Raw genomic sequence first — 18,557 nt, forward strand, 5'->3', positions numbered from 1 at the left:
TGTTTAACATGGACGCCGCACGGCTTGAGCGTTCTCTTAGGCGGGTTTTAGTGTTAAGCGGACCGTCCGCGCGGAGCGATCAGCGCGACCAATTTGTAAGAAGGTGATGTTGTCGTCCGCGCCACTCTAAAACGCTCTCTGAAGTTAACATATATTAGTCCAGCGCGGATCGCTCCGCGCGGTCGGTCCGCGTGACACTAAAACCAGCCTCAGGTCTTACACTTATCATCTGCTGCGGCACGTGCTGCTGCTGCAGGTGTTGCTCATTGGTGAACTTGTGCCGCTGCGGCAGGGAGTTGCGCACGCGGCACTCACCGCCGCCGACCAGCGATACTGCCTCCTGCTGTACTAGTTCTCTTACTCATCTGCTGCTGCAGGTGTTGCTCGTTGGTGAACTTGTGCCGCTGCGGCAGGGAGTTGCGCACGCGACACACGCCGCCGCCGACCAGCGATACTGCCTCCTGCTGTACTAGTTCTCTTACTCATCTGCTGCGGCACGTGCTGCTGCTGCAGGTGGTGCTCGTTGGTGAACTTGTGCCGCTGCGGCAGGGAGTTGCGCACGCGGCACACGCCGCCGCCGACCAGCGATACTGCCTCCTGCTGTACTAGTTCTCTTACTCATCTGCTGCGCCACGTGCTGCTGCTGCAGGTGTTGCTCGTTGGTGAACTTGTGCCGCTGCGGCAGGGAGTTGCGCACGCGGCACACGCCGCCGCCGACCAGCGATACTGCCTCCTGCTGTACTAGTTCTCTTACTCATCTGCTGCGCCACGTGCTGCTGCTGCAGGTGTTGCTCGTTGGTGAACTTGTGCCGCTGCGGCAGGGAGTTGCGCACGCGACACTCGCCGCCGCCGACCAGCGATACTGCCTCCTGCTGTACTAGTTCTCTTACTCATCTGCTGCGCCACGTGCTGCTGCTGCAGGTGTTGCTCGTTGGTGAACTTGTGCTGCGGCAGGGAGTTGCGCACGCGACACTCGCCGCCGCCGACCAGCGATACTGCCTCCTGCTGTACTGGTTCTCTTACTCATCTGCTGCGGCACGTGCTGCTGCTGCATCTGCTGCTGCAGGTGTTGCTCGTTGGTGAACTTGTGCTGCGGCAGGGAGTTGCGCACGCGACACTCGCCGCCGCCGACCAGCGATACTGCCTGCTGCTGTACTGGTTCTCTTACTCATCTGCTGCGGCACGTGCTGCTGCTGCATCTGCTGCTGCAGGTGTTGCTCGTTGGTGAACTTGTGCCGCTGCGGCAGGGAGTTGCGCACGCGGCACACGCCGCCGCCGACCAGCGATACTGCCTCCTGCTGTACTAGTTCTCTTACTCATCTGCTGCGGCACGTGCTGCTGCTGCATCTGCTGCTGCAGGTGGTGCTGCACGTGTTGCTCGTTGGTGAACTTGTGCCGCTGCGGCAGGGAGTTGCGCACGCGACACACGCTGCCGTCGTTCGACCAACCGCCGATGCTGCCGCCGCCTTCTGATTTGCTGTTAGGAAAATTACAAGTTTTTGAAAATTGTATTGTGATTGAATAGGCTAGTTTCCTACTAGTCAAATCAGCTACTTTTTAAGAACTGTCAAATCGATTTGCTAATATGGAATTACTATGAAATACTGAGGAGTGACGTCACGGTCAATTCATTTACTTTATTTCTTTCTCTTTGACTTATTAAATATAAATTATTTTTAAACATAACTACGGTCCATATTTTTCTTCTAATTATGTGGTGCTTTATTTCGTGCACTGCATAAAAAAAATATTTTAGGTGTAGGAAACTAGCCTATTGTCTTGAATTTGATATTTGCTGGAATATGATTTAAATTAGAGTTTTATGTTGTTTATGCTGATAAAATATGACAAATACCATTTTTTTCAGTTAAAATCGGTGCAAATCGGCTTAGTTAGTAAAGAAGTTAAAAGACGGTCAAAATGCCCGGAAAACTTTTAGAAAAGAGGCTACGTTTGATAATACACAACCACAAAAATAATATATGTCAAGATCTAAAATACCTTCAGCAGTAATTGACAGGTATTTATTACATTCTATAGTTTTACTCACTTGTCATTTAAATTAGAGTGACTAGGCATCTGGAAGGAGTCGTCGTGCGCGCCGGACAAATGGTCCGATTCGTAGTTTTCCACCGAGCGCATTAGATCTGAAAACACATTATAAATTAGTATAATATTGTGACTAGTCTTCAGTTTGACATGTGTTCCCTCTAAATGTTCATATTGTTCATGTATCCAGCTGAAAGTATTTCTACCGTGATACAACCAGTTGTCGATATTTATTCCCAAATATCACAATTGCTGCTAGAATCTTTGGCACAATGCCGCCCTATTTTGATGTATTTTAATTTCAGAATAGTTTTTGATTTAATTTTTTTTATTTTAGAGTTAGCATATTATTTATTTGTAATTTAAGTTTTATTACCTTAATAAATTCATCAATATCACAATAGCATGTAATTTGAACAGATTTTTTATTATTCTTATTTGACGATTTTTTATTCACAACAGAATCTAAACTATCAATCTGTGAAGTTTTATTCGAAATATAATGCCATTAATTAATTAATTGATTGGCTTACGGAGCGGCAGCTGACGTTCACGAGAGTCCATTACATACGTAAATTTATATCAAAATGATTTTAATAAATCTTACCTTTAGTTTTCTGTAATGCTGTTTTAATAGCTTTGATTTCCATAAGTTTGAAAGGGTCTTCGTTTTTAATATTCCCTCCCGAGTTGTTACCTGTAACATAGAGAATATTTGCATTAGCAAAGGATGACCCAGGAAGTATGAGTAAGAGAGACTATTACAGGGCATATAAATAAATAAATAAATAAATATTGGGGACACCTTACACAGATCAACTTAGCCCCAAACTAAGCAAAGCTTGTACTATGGGTGCTAAGCAACGATATACATATTTAGATAGATAAATGCATATTTATATACATAGAAAACATCCATGACGCAGGAATAAATATCTGTGCTCATCAGACAAATAAATGCCCTTACCGGGATTCGAACCCAGGACCGCGGCTTAGCAGGCAGTGTCACTACCGACTGAGCCAGACCGGTCGTCATATACTCATGTATTTTACTCAACCTCAGTCAGAAAGGAAAAGCTTCGCTGCTAACTTCTGTAAGTGGAACACGCGAGAGTTTGAAGTGAAAAAATATGGTTTTAATTTCAACTCCCGTTCCCGAGATAAAACGCCGTGACAGACGAACAGACGTACAAACAGACTACAAAGTGAGAAGTGATAAACACTACGTCAAAACGTGATTGGTTGATGAGTTCGCATCACGCGCGGGATGTTCGCAGATTCTGCTAGAATCTAGAAATCTTTGCAGGAGGTAGGGCATATAGAATGATATTCCGCTTTGTGTGGTAGCCTGGTAGGGCACAGCACAGCGGATATCATCTCGCTCGAATCTAGAGCAGAACCCAACTGGGGAAGTACCTCCGCCTTACAGAATACCGCAGCCAAATAGCACTAGACCCTTGTGTTGCCGGTGAGTAAAGCTACCAGAGCTCAACGAGGGTGCGGTGTGCTAGTGACGGAAGGACCTACGGAACTAATTTGTTCCGTCTATTGTCCTTTGAGTCGTCGGCAACCGAACCCTCCTTTAAAGCTTGTACACTCCTTTAACGCAAAAGGGAGTGTATAAGTTTCTAATGGGTTCGCGACGCGCATGTGACACTTCTTGAGTTGCAGGCGCCCATAGGTTAGGGTGACCGCTTTCTATCAGGCGGACCGTATGCTTGTTTGCCACCGACGTAGTATAAAAAAAATCTACGCTTGGCTCGCATTCGCCACTGTGTCACTGATACTGCTAGAACCATTATTGGTGCCCGTAAGGCCAGTCTTTACATTATGGAGGCAAAAGTAAATGGTACTTACATTTGCGTGTCGGCTCATCATCAGCGCTGTCTTCTCCAGAACTGGAATAAGTGTTGTTGGATCCGAGGTGCGTCGCCATTTGAAGCTTCTGGAACTCTGACACCTGGACATGTAGGGGGAACATACGGTTATCATGTTACCTCTAGTTTGGTTAGTCAAACGAGGGTTAGGCGAGTCCCAGCTAAGTTAGCTGATTAGGTTCTTAATCTTATATATTGTATGTGTCGCTTAACTTCAAAACTGGGTAAATCCATTCTGCCATAAGGTTGATTATCTTTCAGATCATATTATATTTTTTATATTTTCAACCTTAAAGCAGAATGGATTTACCCAGGTTTGAAGTTAAGCGACACATATGCGGTCCCGGGTTCGAATCCTGGTAAGGACATTTATTTGTGTGATGAGCACAGATTGTTCCTGAGTCATGAATGTTTTCTATGTATTTGTATCCATACTAATATTATAAATGGGAAAGTGTGTGTGTCTGTTTGTTTGTCCGTCTTTGACGGCAAAACGAAACGACGAATTGACGTTATTTTTTAAGTGGAGATAGTTGAAGGGATGAAGAGTGACAGCTACTGATGATGATAGGCAACATTTTGTCTCTTTCTAATTTTTTTTCTTTTGTCATTTTGTCTTTTTCGAGCGAAGCTTAAAAGGCAGGCTGGCAAAAGCTATATATATTATATATATATATATATATATATATATATATATATATTATATATAGCTTTTATCGCTGGGCGAGTAACTATAAAAATCGCCGTGTATCTTTTATTTACACGGGACTGCTTATCTTTTGTTCGTTTTTATAGCCGATAGCTCATAGCTTACTAGCTCGCGGTGGGACCAGTGCCTTAGACGGTGCGCAAACTCTCATGCTATTTTAGGTACATTGCGGATTTGAGCCTACATAAAATTCAGCACACTAAGCAATTCAGCACAGCAAATAGCGGAATGCAATAATACTATTATTAATACTGTTATTAGAGTACTGCTTATTTTTGTCTTGATAATTGTAATTGCTTATTAACAACATGTACTGTAATAAAATTCAATTTCTACTTTTACTTATTTTGCGAGTTATCGCACCGTGTAAAGAAATGAAAAAACACATGTTCCAGAAGTGTTAAATGGAATAAACACGTTATAAACCAAGGTTTGTTTACAGTATTCAATTTGAAGTTCTAGGCCACGGTAGAACCTTTTCATAGTAAAATCAAAGTGACATTTATGGCAAATAAAGCACGGTGTCAATAAGAGAGGGTTAAGTGGCCTAGGATTCAAATTGGTTGACCGTACACAATCATGTTCCGCCGGATACATACGAGGTTCTCCATGTGCTGTTTCTTGGCCTGCAGCGCGCGCCCGCGCTCCGTCAGCAGCGAGTCTCCTTTACATTAGTCTATGACTAGACTGACTAGGCTAGGAGGTGGTGTCATATTCCGCCGCCGGATACATACGAGGTTCTCCATGTGCTGTTTCTTGAGCTGCAGCTCGCGCAGCTTGGCCTGCAGCGCGCGCCCGCGCTCCGTCAGCAGCGAGTCTCCTTTACATCCAGTCCATCCATCCAGTCAGCCTAGTCATAGACTACTATGACTAGGCTGACTAGGCTAGGAGGTGGTGTCATATTCCGCCGCCGGATACATACGAGGTTCTCCATGTGCTGTTTCTTGGCCTGCAGCGCGCGCCCGCGCTCCGTCAGCAGCGAGTCTCCTTTACATCCAGTCCATCCATCCAGTCAGCCTAGTCATAGACTACTATGACTAGGCTGACTAGGCTAGGAGGTGGTGTCATATTCCGCCGCCGGATACATACGAGGTTCTCCATGTGCTGTTTCTTGGCCTGCAGCGCGCGCCCGCGCTCCGTCAGCAGCGAGTCTCCTTTACATTAGTCTATGACTAGGCTGACTAGGCTAGGAGGTGGTGTCATATTCCGCCGCCGGATACATACGAGGTTCTCCATGTGCTGTTTCTTGAGCTGCAGCTCGCGCAGCTTGGCCTGCAGCGCGCGCCCGCGCTCCGTCAGCAGCGAGTCTCCTTTACATCCAGTCCATCCATTAGTCAGCCTAGTCATAGACTACTATGACTAGGCTGACTAGGCTAGGAGGTGGTGTCATATTCCGCCGCCGGATACATACGAGGTTCTCCATGTGCTGTTTCTTGAGCTGCAGCTCGCGCAGCTTGGCCTGCAGCGCGCGCCCGCGCTCCGTCAGCAGCGAGTCTCCTTTACATCCAGTCCATCCATCCAGTCAGCCTAGTCATAGACTACTATGACTAGGCTGACTAGGCTAGGAGGTGGTGTCATATTCCGCCGCCGGATACATACGAGGTTCTCCATGTGCTGTTTCTTGAGCTGCAGCTCGCGCAGCTTGGCCTGCAGCGCGCGCCCGCGCTCCGTCAGCAGCGAGTCTTCCACGTCGCTGTGCGCGCCGCCAGCCGCCTCCTGACAACCAAAAGCTTAAAATTTTGAAAAAACCCCCGACCACGACATATTAGACCGATTTTCATGACGATGGCTAAGAACACTCCCGACTAACTCAGCTTTCAGACAAGACAGACAGACAGACATACACGTCAAACTTATAAAACCCCGTCGTTTTTGCGTCGGGGGTTAAAAATAATATATAGTATAAATAGTACACACAAGTGCGGGAAAATGGAGCGTCGATAAATTAAAACACGACCGAAGGGACTATGGTAAATCGACACGAGTTACAAATTCCCTTTTCGAACGTGTATCGTACAACGTTTTTCAGAACAGATGGCCCTCTGAAGTTTCGACCAGACAAGAAATGAACCACTTTGCGCACTACCGGGCAAGAAGCATCATCTGAAGTGAAAAGTTTTTTTTTTATTGTAGGCTGATCAGCGATTGACCCTAGTCACACCTGGCGGTCTAGCACAACTTGCGCTCTCGCCCGCGAGTCCATACTTGAAGTCGCGCATGATGTATGGACTCGCGCGTGACAACGCAAGTTGTGCTAAACCGCCTGATGGATAGTGAAGACAGAGTCTAAGATGGAGCTCGCCGATTCAGTAATAGCCTATAGTCCCAGATTTTTAAGAACCTCTTTTTGACACATGACAGCGTCCACAATACGTAAACTCGCGCAACCTAATGAAATTTTAAATAAAATCCTGTAATAATATTTAAAAAAATCAAGTACTTAAAAACAATATTTCGCTTACTTTAAACATAATCTAGCAGATGTTACATTTTTGCGGATATTCGTTAGTGAGTATTTTACGATATTAATTTATCACGCAGGATTTACTTATTATGACATTTATCATTCATTTTTATTTTTAAACTAGTGCTGTGGCAGTCTGTCATTTCGATTCAAATGACATTTCAGTAAGTTGATAGAAATCGTATATTTGTTTAAGCGCCTCCTTGTACATAAGGCCTAATCGATTCAACCAATTCGAAATTAATCGTTAGATTTGGCAAACGATGCGTCTTAGCCACATCGCAACATACTTCAAAACAAATGTGTCAAAAATATGAACTTACAAATCCGGGACAATATTCACTCTTGCTTTAAAGAGACCGAGGTCGTATTTATCTGGGAACCTTTATTCTGGGTGAGAGCGCATTCCATTCGTTATTCATTTGTTATTGAAGTCTCGCGAGTACTTGGCCCGTGTGATAACTGCCTCTTACATCTTGAGAGAACCTCGCGAGTTGGTTGGATCAGGTAGTGCGAGTTGGCTATGCTGTCTCATGTTATTGACCTCGCTGCTATGTATTCGCGTCGCGGTGCAAGAACCGGTCGTCTTGGTTGAATCCGTGCTCGCTGTCTCGTGCGAGATGACTGTGGTGTGTCATGTCACTGACCTCGCTGCACGCCACAGATGTCATATATACCATAGATCAAGCAAACGTATCTACTTAGCGTGTCAAATGAACTCAGTGAAATCCACTGAGTTGTCCGTCTTTAATCGCAGCTTGCAGCTTTCGGGCGTCAATGTTTGTAAGTTGAAGTCAATCACAACATAAAAAATGCCTCGTTACGTGATATTCAATTGCAACAACACAAAAATTATGAACAATCAAGAGCCTGAGACATATTTAAAATTACAGGCAAGAAACAACTTCAGTACACAATTTGACACGCTCGGCCCCTATACAAATAGATGAACTTGTTTCTTCTATCTAAATTTAGTTCTGTGCTGCACGCTATATTGGCGTCGCGGTGCGGAACCGATCGTCCTGGTTGAGTCCGTGCTCGCTGTCTCGTGCGAGATGACTGTGGTGTGTCATGTCACTGACCTCGCTGCACGCTATATTGGCGTCGCGGTGCAGAACCGATCGTCCTGGTTGAGTCCGTGCTCGCTGGCTCGTGCGAGATGACTGTTGTGTGTCATGTCACTGACCTCGCTGCTCGCTATGTTCGCGTCGCGGTGCGAGAACCGATCGTCCTGGTTGAGTCCGTACTCGCTGTTGGCACGGCTGGCGACGTTCTCGTTCGAGTGCGGAAGTGTCGTGGCGACTCCGATCTGGTTCCTGTGTTGAGCCTATGTGTCATGTCACTGACCTCGCTGCTCGCTATATTGGCGTCGCGGTGCGAGAACCGATCGTCCTGGTTGAGTCCGTGCTCGCTGTTGGCGCGGCTGGCGACGTTCTCGTTCGAGTGCGGAAGTGTCGTGGCGACTCCGATCTGGTTCGCAGCGTACATGCGATTGTAGTTGCCGTTCATTGGGTGATTCTAAAAAAAAGTTTAGCATTAGCCGGGTCCAGACAGAGCGAGGCGCGTCTCGAGGCAATTTGCTAACGCAACGAACGATGTAGATGTGCCTCAGCCGAGGCAGTGCGCGCGTTTTGCTCGGCTAAGCATCTTGCTCCGGGCGAGGCACGCTATATTGGACGAACGTCGCGTGAGCACATTGCCTCGGGACGTGCCTCGCTGTGTGGACCCGGCTTAGTTTTTATCGATCGATCAAGAATCATGACTGGTGCCTCCTGTTGCATATTCAGGGTCATTTCTCAGTTACACTTAAAGTATATGCTAGATAACTACCTGCATGCCACCAAAATTGTCATGAGAAGTGGAAGGCAGACCCTCTTGGGACTGTCGTTCTCGGTTAATTTCCTCAAGTTGTTGCTTGGCTTCCTCCTGCGACAGAAATGAAACGATACGTAAAGAAAAAGCAGTTTCGAATATGCAAGCTTGAGTATTAACGTCATAAGAAGACTTCTATGAAAATAGTTTAATTTTATTGAGGAAATGTTGTCTATGAGGTCCATTTTTGCCTTTTTTTTTTAAGATTTTTAAATAATTCACGGTTAGTTTCATTAGACTTATATTGGCAAAGACATAGACCGTGATTTCGTGACCGTCATAATGCATGCAACTGCGACAAAATATCGGGACCTCAATAAAAATCTAAAAGGTGATCACGGTCTATATCCAAATCAATAAGTCTACTTTTTATCCGTTTGGTCACGTCTTCAACACATAACAGGGTCATAACAAAACCGAAAAAAAAAAATACAGGACATTTTCTCTCTCATTATGATCAAAAAAGCTTGAGATTTAGAGTGGACAGCATAAAAATTTCCAAATTTAAAATGCAAATTGGATGTAAAAAAAAAAGTAGAAATCTCCTAATAAATTAAAAAAAGAAACATAATAGGTATTTTATTCATAAAACTACAGTGAGACACTGACATATTAAACATGTAAAATCGAGTAACTCACGTAAAATTGTTGAAGATCGCTCGACATGTTAACTTCGCAGTTAGCTGCTGCTCGCAGTCAGCGTCGGGATACCACCGGCATCGCGCGTGCTCAATGAAAATGCTCCTCGTTACGGAGCGAAACATGTCGAGCGATCTTCGATAATTTTACGTGAGTTACCCGATTTTACATGTTTAAAACATAATTTATAATAACAGGCCCAGACGGAGATGGCGGGACGACCTTGATACTTTCATGATTAATTGGCCAGAAATAGCACACCAACGGGAGCTGTGGAAATCACAGGGAGAGGCCTTGGCCCAGCAGTGGGACACATAAACGGGCTATTAAAAAAAAACATAATATATTAACCTGGTACTTGATAAGCCTCTTCTGCTGTTGCTTCAAAGCGGTCAACCGGCGTTGAGACAGCTCCATTTTGTTTTTAATCTCATTCTGCCACAGTTCGTTCTCGCTGTACGCCGACCCGTTACTCTGAACTGACACCGGACGAACCACCACGTCCTGACGAACATTAAAAAAACATTTAAAACATGTATATAGGTATTTCAGGTGGGTGAATCAACTATATCTTGTTATTAAGTACCGTTAGTTCAGCGGCCACAGCTAACAAAAATATCACGCCCATTGAAGTACTGGCATAAAACTACGAGAAAAATGTAAAAAGTACAGTCAAGGTATTAAATATAGAGTAACCGAGCATAACCATGACAACGATAAAAAAAGTTGATTCACCCTATGTAAAAAACTAAGTAAGCTTTGTTAGAAGGGCTAACTAAAGCTATTGAAAACCGTTAGATTCTATGCTAGGAAGCAAAACCTTTCACACGGTTGACAGTCACAAATGGTGTTTGGTGATTAAGATTATGAAAAGAATAGAAATTGAGCATGAATTGTAAATGCAGATGTTAATTTGCATTGAAAAAATCAACAGTGAGTAATCAACTAAAACTATAATATTAATAGGAGGTAGGGCATAGCGAATGATATTCCGCTTTGTGTGGTAGGGCACAGCACAGCGGATATCATCTCGCTCGAATCTAGACTGGGGAAGTACCTCCGCCTTACAGAAAACCGCAGCCAAATAGCACTAGACCCTACTCATATTGTTGTGGTCCTGCCGGTGAGTAAGGCTGCCAGAGCTCAAAGAGGGTGCGGTGTGCTGATGACGGAAGGACCTACGGAACTAATTTGTTCCGTCTATTGCCCTTTGAGTCGTCAGCAACCCGAACCCTCCTTGGAACTTGTACACTCCTTTTTGCTGTGTACTTGACACAGCAAAAGGGAGTGTACAAGTTTCTAATGGGTTGGCAACGCGCAGACCGCTTTCCACCAGGCGGACCGTATGCTTGTTTGCCACCGAAGTATTGACAGAAGGTCAACTGCCGGTATTGGTAACACAAGGATGTGGCTTCGAGTCCAGTGTTCACTGTTGACTGTTTCAATGCGATTGACATCAGCGTCTACAATTTTCCGAATTGTCACATGGTACGTTCCACAATAAAAAGGAAAAAATGTATAATGTTTATATCAAACATGGGTATATTATTAAGAGATAGAGATGGTTATTTTCTGGTTTGAGTTGTACATCCACATGCTACGGAGTTCGTGACAAACACACTTGTACAAGCAACAACAGTAACCTGGTCAGTGTTACTGCAGTTTTTGTTTTTCATCTCTTCTATGATCGCTACTTTTTCTACGCACGAAATAATGTTTTTACGTAACACCTCATTCAAGTGATGATCGTGTGTTATTTCCTCGCACGGAACGGTCTCAATCTCTTTGATTTCCACTGTGTCTTCTGGAACAACATTTATTTCTTCTAGGTCTGGTGTAGTTTCGCTTTGTTCGCTCGACGATATTAGATGTTCATTCGAATTTTTTATTACACTTTGTAAACTTTTGTTCAACTGTTCATTCTCTAGATTTGTGACTTTCTTCAGCGTGGTACATTCATCTTGTTTAGGAACAGTCTCATCCTCTTTAACTTCAGAGACAACTTCTGTGTCAACAGCGTCGCCCGCGGCCGCAGCCGAAACGTCAGCTTCCTCGGCAGGCACCTCCACGTTATCCGGCTCTTCATTTAATACTTTCTCCAGTTTCGTCTCACTCTCTTTCAGTTTCATTACCATCTCAACCAGTTCGTCATATTCTTCTTTCGTATGCTCAATAAAAGCCTAAATTAAAAATTTGGTAAAATAAATCGGTCTATGTGTTTTAATTACTAATGTAGCGATAATTCTACGCGTATATGGTATTACGGCCCGGCCACGACATTGGTCTAAGCGCGACAGCGATGAGCGGCAGCCATACGTGCGAATGAAAAGTCCCATCGCTGTGTCTCGCTTCAATGTATGGCCGCCGCTCACCGCTGTCGCGCTTAGACCAATGTCGTGGCCGGGGCGTTAATTGCAAGCGTGTAGCGGGGCGACAAGCTACTAAAGTAAGGACGATATACTATAGTCTGTCTTACTAGGTAGTTAAATAAAATGTAAACAGGGAATTTTGCCATTTTCCAGTCAGTTAACTAACTACATAGAAAACTGCCTAGGTCTGTTTCTTCAACGGTGTATTTACCCTCTAATCGCTGACTTCCGTCTTATTTTACGTTTTACTACAGTGAAGTAATTTCAAATATTACATTGACTACAGTTGATTAATAAAATATTCACGATACATTTTTAGGGTTCCGTAGTCAACTAGGAACCCTTATAGTTTCGCCATGTCTGTCTGTCCGTCCGTCCGTCCGTCCGTCCGTCCGTCCGCGGATAATCTCAGTAACCGTTAGCACTAGAAAGCTGAAATTTGGTACCAATATGTATATCGATCACGCCAACAAAGTGCAAAAACAAAAAATGGAAAAAAATGTTTTATTAGGGTACCCCCCCTATATGTAAAGTGGGGGCTGATATTTTTTTTCATTCCAACCCCAACGTGTGATATATTGTTGGATAGGTATTTAAAAATTAATAAGGGTTTACTAAAATAGTTTTTTGATAATATTAATATTTTCGGAAATAATCGCTCCTAAAGGAAAAAGAAGTGCGCCCCCCCCCCCCTCTAACTTTTGAACCATATGTTTAAAAAATATGAAAAAAAATCACAAAAGTAGAACTTTATAAAGACTTTCTAGGAAAATTATTTTGAACTTGATAGGTTCAGTAGTTTTTGAGAAAAATACGGAAAACTACGGAACCCTACACTGAGCGTGGCCCGACACGCTCTTGGCCGGTTTTTTTTTAACAGAATAGCACGATTACAGTAGCTTCGTTCTTACGTTTACTAATTAACACGTCTCAGTAAAACTTCTGTAAGTTGACACATTTCTAATTAAATTGAAAAAAAGCTGTACAAATGTAGTACGAAAAGGGTTTCCTTCGGAAACGTTCGTATTGTCATGCTAGTTCAGTCAATATCAGTACATCTTGTACAGACTGATCAGCATGACACTTTTCGCACTACATCTGTATTGTATTGTAGTTTGTTTAAATTTCGTTAAATACTGAAAGAAACAGACATAAAGCACGAATAATATAATAGTGGTCAAATGCTTACAAGTCGTCGTCGCTGCACGCAGCCGTACAGTCAACCAATGGAACCCTAGGTCACTGTAGAACTACATATGTCATAGTGACATTATAAATCAGATTGTAAGAAATCTCTTACTGCTTGTCATTTTGACATGGTTGTAGAGTGGCCTAGGGTTCCAATTGGTTGACTGTACGCATGTTCATACTAACCAGCGATTTTTGGTTGTCGAAAGCCGATTCCGCGTCGATATGTTTGGGGAGACGTTTAAGAGGGCTTTCGTGTGAAAAACAGTGAAATCGCAACCGATCGCTTGATCATACCGTGTGTGGTATCAAATTAAAAGGGCTTTGCGAGTAGTTTACAAATATATATCACATTATAGGACTTTTTCTACTTGGTCTAACAAAATATGAGAAAATGTCCAAAAGTGGTAATAATTGTACCGGTGAAAGCTCGTTTTCAAAAAATTGCCAAAAATAAATAATAGCAATTTTTAATCATTAAGGCATAACGCCAATTTAAGTAAACGTTGCAGATTAATTAATTACAAAAATTACTTCTATGTGATGTAGATTTTCAAATAAATTGTCACTTAATTTTAGGTAATTTCTGAAAAAAATTGAATTCGTCTTATTAGCCTCGTTTACTCTTTTTCAAAACCTTATAATAAAAAAGTAGTCTGAGAAGATTGTAGTACAGGCTATACGAATTATAAATTTACCTGTTTTATTATTCAAATTTGTCCAAATTTTACAAATAAGATCGACTAATTCAGATCTATACTCGAGTTTTTCTAAACGTGCATTAGAGACAAATTCATAATTAATTTAGTGAGTTAGTTTTCAAAAATCCAGTCTTATAAAAATCAAGATAATAAGATGCTCTAACTGAAACTTGAATTAAATAAATCTATTGGATAAAGGAAAGTGTAGTATTTCACCGACTAAAACTATCAATTTTACATTATTTTGACGTTTTTATTGAAAGCACCATTAAGACATTCTTTATCCGTCCTCACTTGTCAACCCCGCCCAGCCACACGCCACAGTTAGCCCACATCCCACCCCCCCACTCACCTCATCCTCCGAGTTCCTCATGGTGTCCACGAGCGAGGACGTGACGCGGATGTACTCGCGGATCTGTCCGAGCCGCCGCTCCACGGCCGCCGTGTCTGGGCACGCCGCCACTATGGCCTCGCCTAGCGCGCGGGCGGACTCTCTGTGGGCCTGAAATTAAGTGAGAGTAAGGGCACACCTTGGACACTAGCGATCAAATATATGAAAAAGGCGCGTTCCTAGCACACAGTCTAAGCTCGTGTAGGTGAACGCGTAATATACTTGTATGAGTGAGATATGACAGGTTGACTGTTCGCGTTTTTGACAGGCGGTAACTGTGAGTTAAAGCGTTCGTTAAATTTATTGTATGGGAAGTTCCACAGACGTCTGCTGCGTGACGATGATGTGTCTGTCAAATGTGGTTGATGCAAATGGCCCTTACGGCTCAGTCCGTTTTCTAAGCGCTACAGCGGTTATCATTGGAGCGATCAGCGATGGGATATCGACGTATGTCGCCGAACGCGCTTAGACCAATTTCTGAGCCGTTAGTCCGTTTTCACGTTGTCCGATCCGATATCGTATGTCGGAAAGATTTCAATGGAAAAAATCCAAGGTGCGCCTGCAATGGTTAATTTGAAAACGCACTTAAATCTGTCGTTTTTTTCTCATTTGTATTATTTACATTTTAACCTCCTCTTTTGAATTTGGAACCCTTCATTACACATTCAATAACGTTTAATAGTATATTGTGCAACAAGGGAGGTAAGGGAGATTTTGTCAACGAGTGTTAATAACTCGCGACAGCCGCAAGCTAGAGAGAGAGAGAGTTAAGACACGAGTGTTTGGAGCATTCCGCAATTTTCGAATTTAACACTTTCGAAACCGGGCTCTACGCGGCGCTACGACATTTTCGCTACATACGGGGAAACCCATGTAATCGGCTACGCTTCTACGAGCGGTGTACCCGACAGTCGGGTTCTTGGTAGCGAATGTGTTAACGCGAGCGAAGCCGCGGGCAAAAGCTAGTTAAATAATACACTACGGTTCGAATGATACTTACATGGTTATTCTCATTGACGTTGTTCATGCTGGACTGCGGGTCATACATGTTGTTCATGAGGTTGACGGTCTTAGTGCCAGTTCTGGACGACGCGTTGTTGTGACTGGAATGGTTTCCGTCCAAATTTCTCGCTGGGTTCAAGTTGTTTGTCAAGTTCTTTCTGTTTTGATTAGGCGCCTGTGAAGTGCGAAGAATTAATTTACAAATGTATCGTTTCTAGCTTGTTTTTCCTTAAATGACTGAAAAGCCCAGTTTTCAAATCTCGAGATATTTCTCTAAGTGACTGGTTAAGGCACTGGTCCCACCGCGAGCTAGTAACTATGAGCTATCGGCTATAAAAACGAACAAAAGATAAGCACTCCCGTGCGAATAAAAGAGACACGGATAGCTCACCGCTGGGCGAGTAACTATAAACATCGTCGTGTCTCTTTTATTTGCACGGGAGCGACTATCTTTTGTTCGTTTTTATAGCCGATAGCTCATAGCTTACTAGCTCGCGGTGGGACCAGTGCCTAACACTTAACACTCCACAATTTTCAATACACATAAGACTTCAATGTGATAAAGGCTCCGCTTATTTTTACATATAGCCATAGATACAATACACGAAAAATGGGCTAAAATCTGTTTCTTGCCTTCACTTGCCCTACATGAAATATGGACTTGAGAAGATGATGATTTGACAATGAAAAGTCATACATAGACAATCAATAGCTGTTAATACTCACATTAAAGGGTTGAGACATGTTCGCAGTGACCGCATTCGGTGTGGTGGGGTTGACAATCATGACTGCTGCAGGGGCATGATTCGCATGATTGGAGTGAGGGACTAAACCTACAAAAAATGGGGCATTTCAACTTGTGAATTTCCTCAATGATTGATTATAGGGTGGTCCATACTTGTTTGCTACTGCTGGGACATAATAAAGTTTGTTAAAGGCAATGATGTGAAGCGGAAGGTCAGCGGTGGAAGTCACCAGCAACACGCTGAGATGAGGCCATTTTGTGGCACTTCATTACTTTCTGTCTTGTTGTTATTATGTGTATTTTGTCTTGCCTGTGTTAACGAATTTAAAATGTTTATTCTATTATATTCTACTATTTTTGTACTTCTTGATAAAAGCTAAGGCCTTCGGTTAAAAATGCACAGTTAGTGTATGAGAAAGTGCTGACCTGCCACAATTATTAGTTATGCAAAAAACTGAGAATTTTATGCATTGGTAGAAACTGAGAATTTTAGACAAAGTATGTCTTGACTCGATGGAGGAGGCCTTCACCCAAAAAGGGTCTAGTGCACCAGCATAATTAAATAAAATTTATTGTAAAAAAAATTTAATAATGCAGTTAGAATAAAAGGCTTTTTTATTTTTTTTATTTTTATTTTATTCTATGTCTTGACTTGGACTTTTGTTGACCAAGCAAGCATGATGCGCGAGCAAGGAGATCATCTTAACATTATTTGTTACCCGCTGTTGGGGTACTTGGTGCACAGGGCTTGAATCACGCATTACCATACTAATATTATAAATGCTTTTTGTCTCTTTCTAACGCGAGCGAAGCCGCGGGCAAAAGCTTGTGCTAATATAAAAACAATATACTGAACATATCCTAAACATTCATAAACCAAAGTAGCATTTCTTTTGTGCTTTGTCCAAAATAATAAAATCATCCCAATGTACTTATTTAACAAATTTAAATAAAGTTAAAAGTTCAAAAAATATTAGATGGGCCATACAAGGTTTTACTCGAATTGACAGACTCTACTTTTTTTCATAGTTGTTTTGTGAAATTAACTATCTAGTATAAATGCTTAATTATGGACCACCCAGTGAAGGAGGTTAATTCTACCATTCTGCATTTGATGCGCATAAGGGTGCAGTGAGTGTCCCGACATGGAGCTGGCGTCGTCCTGGTGCTCATTGGACAGGTTCTCTCGGTTCTGCACGTTCAGCGGCAGAGCCCGGGGCTGCGGCCTCACCGGGACAAACCTTCCAAATCCGCTTTCAAATGATACCGAATTTTCTAAAATGATATTAGTTGTTATTAGGACAGTTTAGTTTGTTAAAGTGAATAAAAAAATTAAAAATATTAATGTAAATTGAATGGTAATGTTAATTTATTATACACAGGGTAAATCCATGCACAAGTTTGTCAGGTCTAATTATTACATATACTGTGGAGTTCTGTACACCAATGTTGTATTAAATCCTATCATTATAAAAAAACCGGCCAAGAGCGTGTCGGGCCACGCTCAGTGTAGGGTTCCGTAGTTTTCCGTATTTTTCTCAAAAACTACTGAACCTATCAAGTTCAAAACAGTTTTCCTAGAAAGTCTTTATAAAGTTCTACTTTTGTGGTTTTTTTTCATATTTTTTAAACATATGGTTCAAAAGTTAGAGGGGGCGGGGACACACTTTTTTTTCCTTTAGGAGCGATTATTTCCGAAAATATGAATATTATCAAAAAACGATTTTAAAATATTTTTAAATACCTATCCAACAATATATCACACGTTAGGATTGCAATGAAAAAAAAATCACTCCCCACTTTACGTGTAGGGGGTACCCTAATAAAACATTTTTTTCCACTTTTTATTTTTGCACTTTGTCGGCGTGATTGATATACATATTGGTACCAAATTTCAGCACACAAACCATGAAATCCATATTTTGCAAAATTCAGAATACATCCTGGTTTACAAAGAACAATTGCCTTTCTAATACAATTAGATTTTTGAAACTGAAATAACCCTCACATTTTTGTTAGACAACATTCTAAAATAACATGAAATTTGATATGGACATTTAATTACCAATCAGACAGATCATGTTACTTGCATGTTTATTTGTTTAAACCAATATTTTTTTTGTATTTTAAGCATGTCATTATAAAAAAGTTTAAATCTGATTAGGTACACAAAATTGCCTTGAGGGCAGCAGGTTTACAGACATGGCCTACTTCTTAAAGTAGTGAGCGCCAACACCTTCAGTTTTTTCGTGATATTGGCAGTCAACCCTGCCAGAGTCAGGCTGAAGACGGCTACAAGTGGTAGTGTCTGGCAGGTCTTAAAGAATTAACTTAAGTTTCAAAAGAAAGTTCTCTGTAGACATGACAATATAAGCCAGCAGGCATTATCAATTCATCACTTACCTAAGTCATTGAGTTCTTGGTCCGATGTATTATTTGTTTGCTTCCTTGATTGGTTGTAGTTGGTTCTAGAGTTGTATTCCGACACAGGGACCCAGTCAAGGGATGTCTACAATAATTTAAACCAGTGTTACTATAGGTTATATTATAC

General features: G+C 42.3%; 1 protein-coding gene across 1 annotated transcript in view; it reads right to left on the reverse strand.

Annotated features, from left to right (window-relative positions):
• LOC125228662 overlaps positions 1–18,557 on the reverse strand; it is a 47,113-nt gene that overhangs the window by 21,605 nt on the left and 6,951 nt on the right. The window contains 15 exon segments of the mRNA XM_048133317.1: positions 1,317–1,477; positions 2,051–2,147; positions 2,657–2,746; positions 3,907–4,009; positions 6,235–6,351; positions 8,286–8,361; positions 8,484–8,617; positions 8,930–9,025; positions 9,962–10,114; positions 11,254–11,790; positions 14,221–14,370; positions 15,260–15,436; positions 15,988–16,094; positions 17,108–17,281; positions 18,410–18,515. Coding sequence (XP_047989274.1) covers positions 1,317–1,477; positions 2,051–2,147; positions 2,657–2,746; positions 3,907–4,009; positions 6,235–6,351; positions 8,286–8,361; positions 8,484–8,617; positions 8,930–9,025; positions 9,962–10,114; positions 11,254–11,790; positions 14,221–14,370; positions 15,260–15,436; positions 15,988–16,094; positions 17,108–17,281; positions 18,410–18,515 — 2,278 coding nt within the window.

This window comes from Leguminivora glycinivorella, chromosome 8, assembly GCF_023078275.1.
Source record: "Leguminivora glycinivorella isolate SPB_JAAS2020 chromosome 8, LegGlyc_1.1, whole genome shotgun sequence".
Taxonomy (NCBI): domain Eukaryota; kingdom Metazoa; phylum Arthropoda; class Insecta; order Lepidoptera; family Tortricidae; genus Leguminivora; species Leguminivora glycinivorella.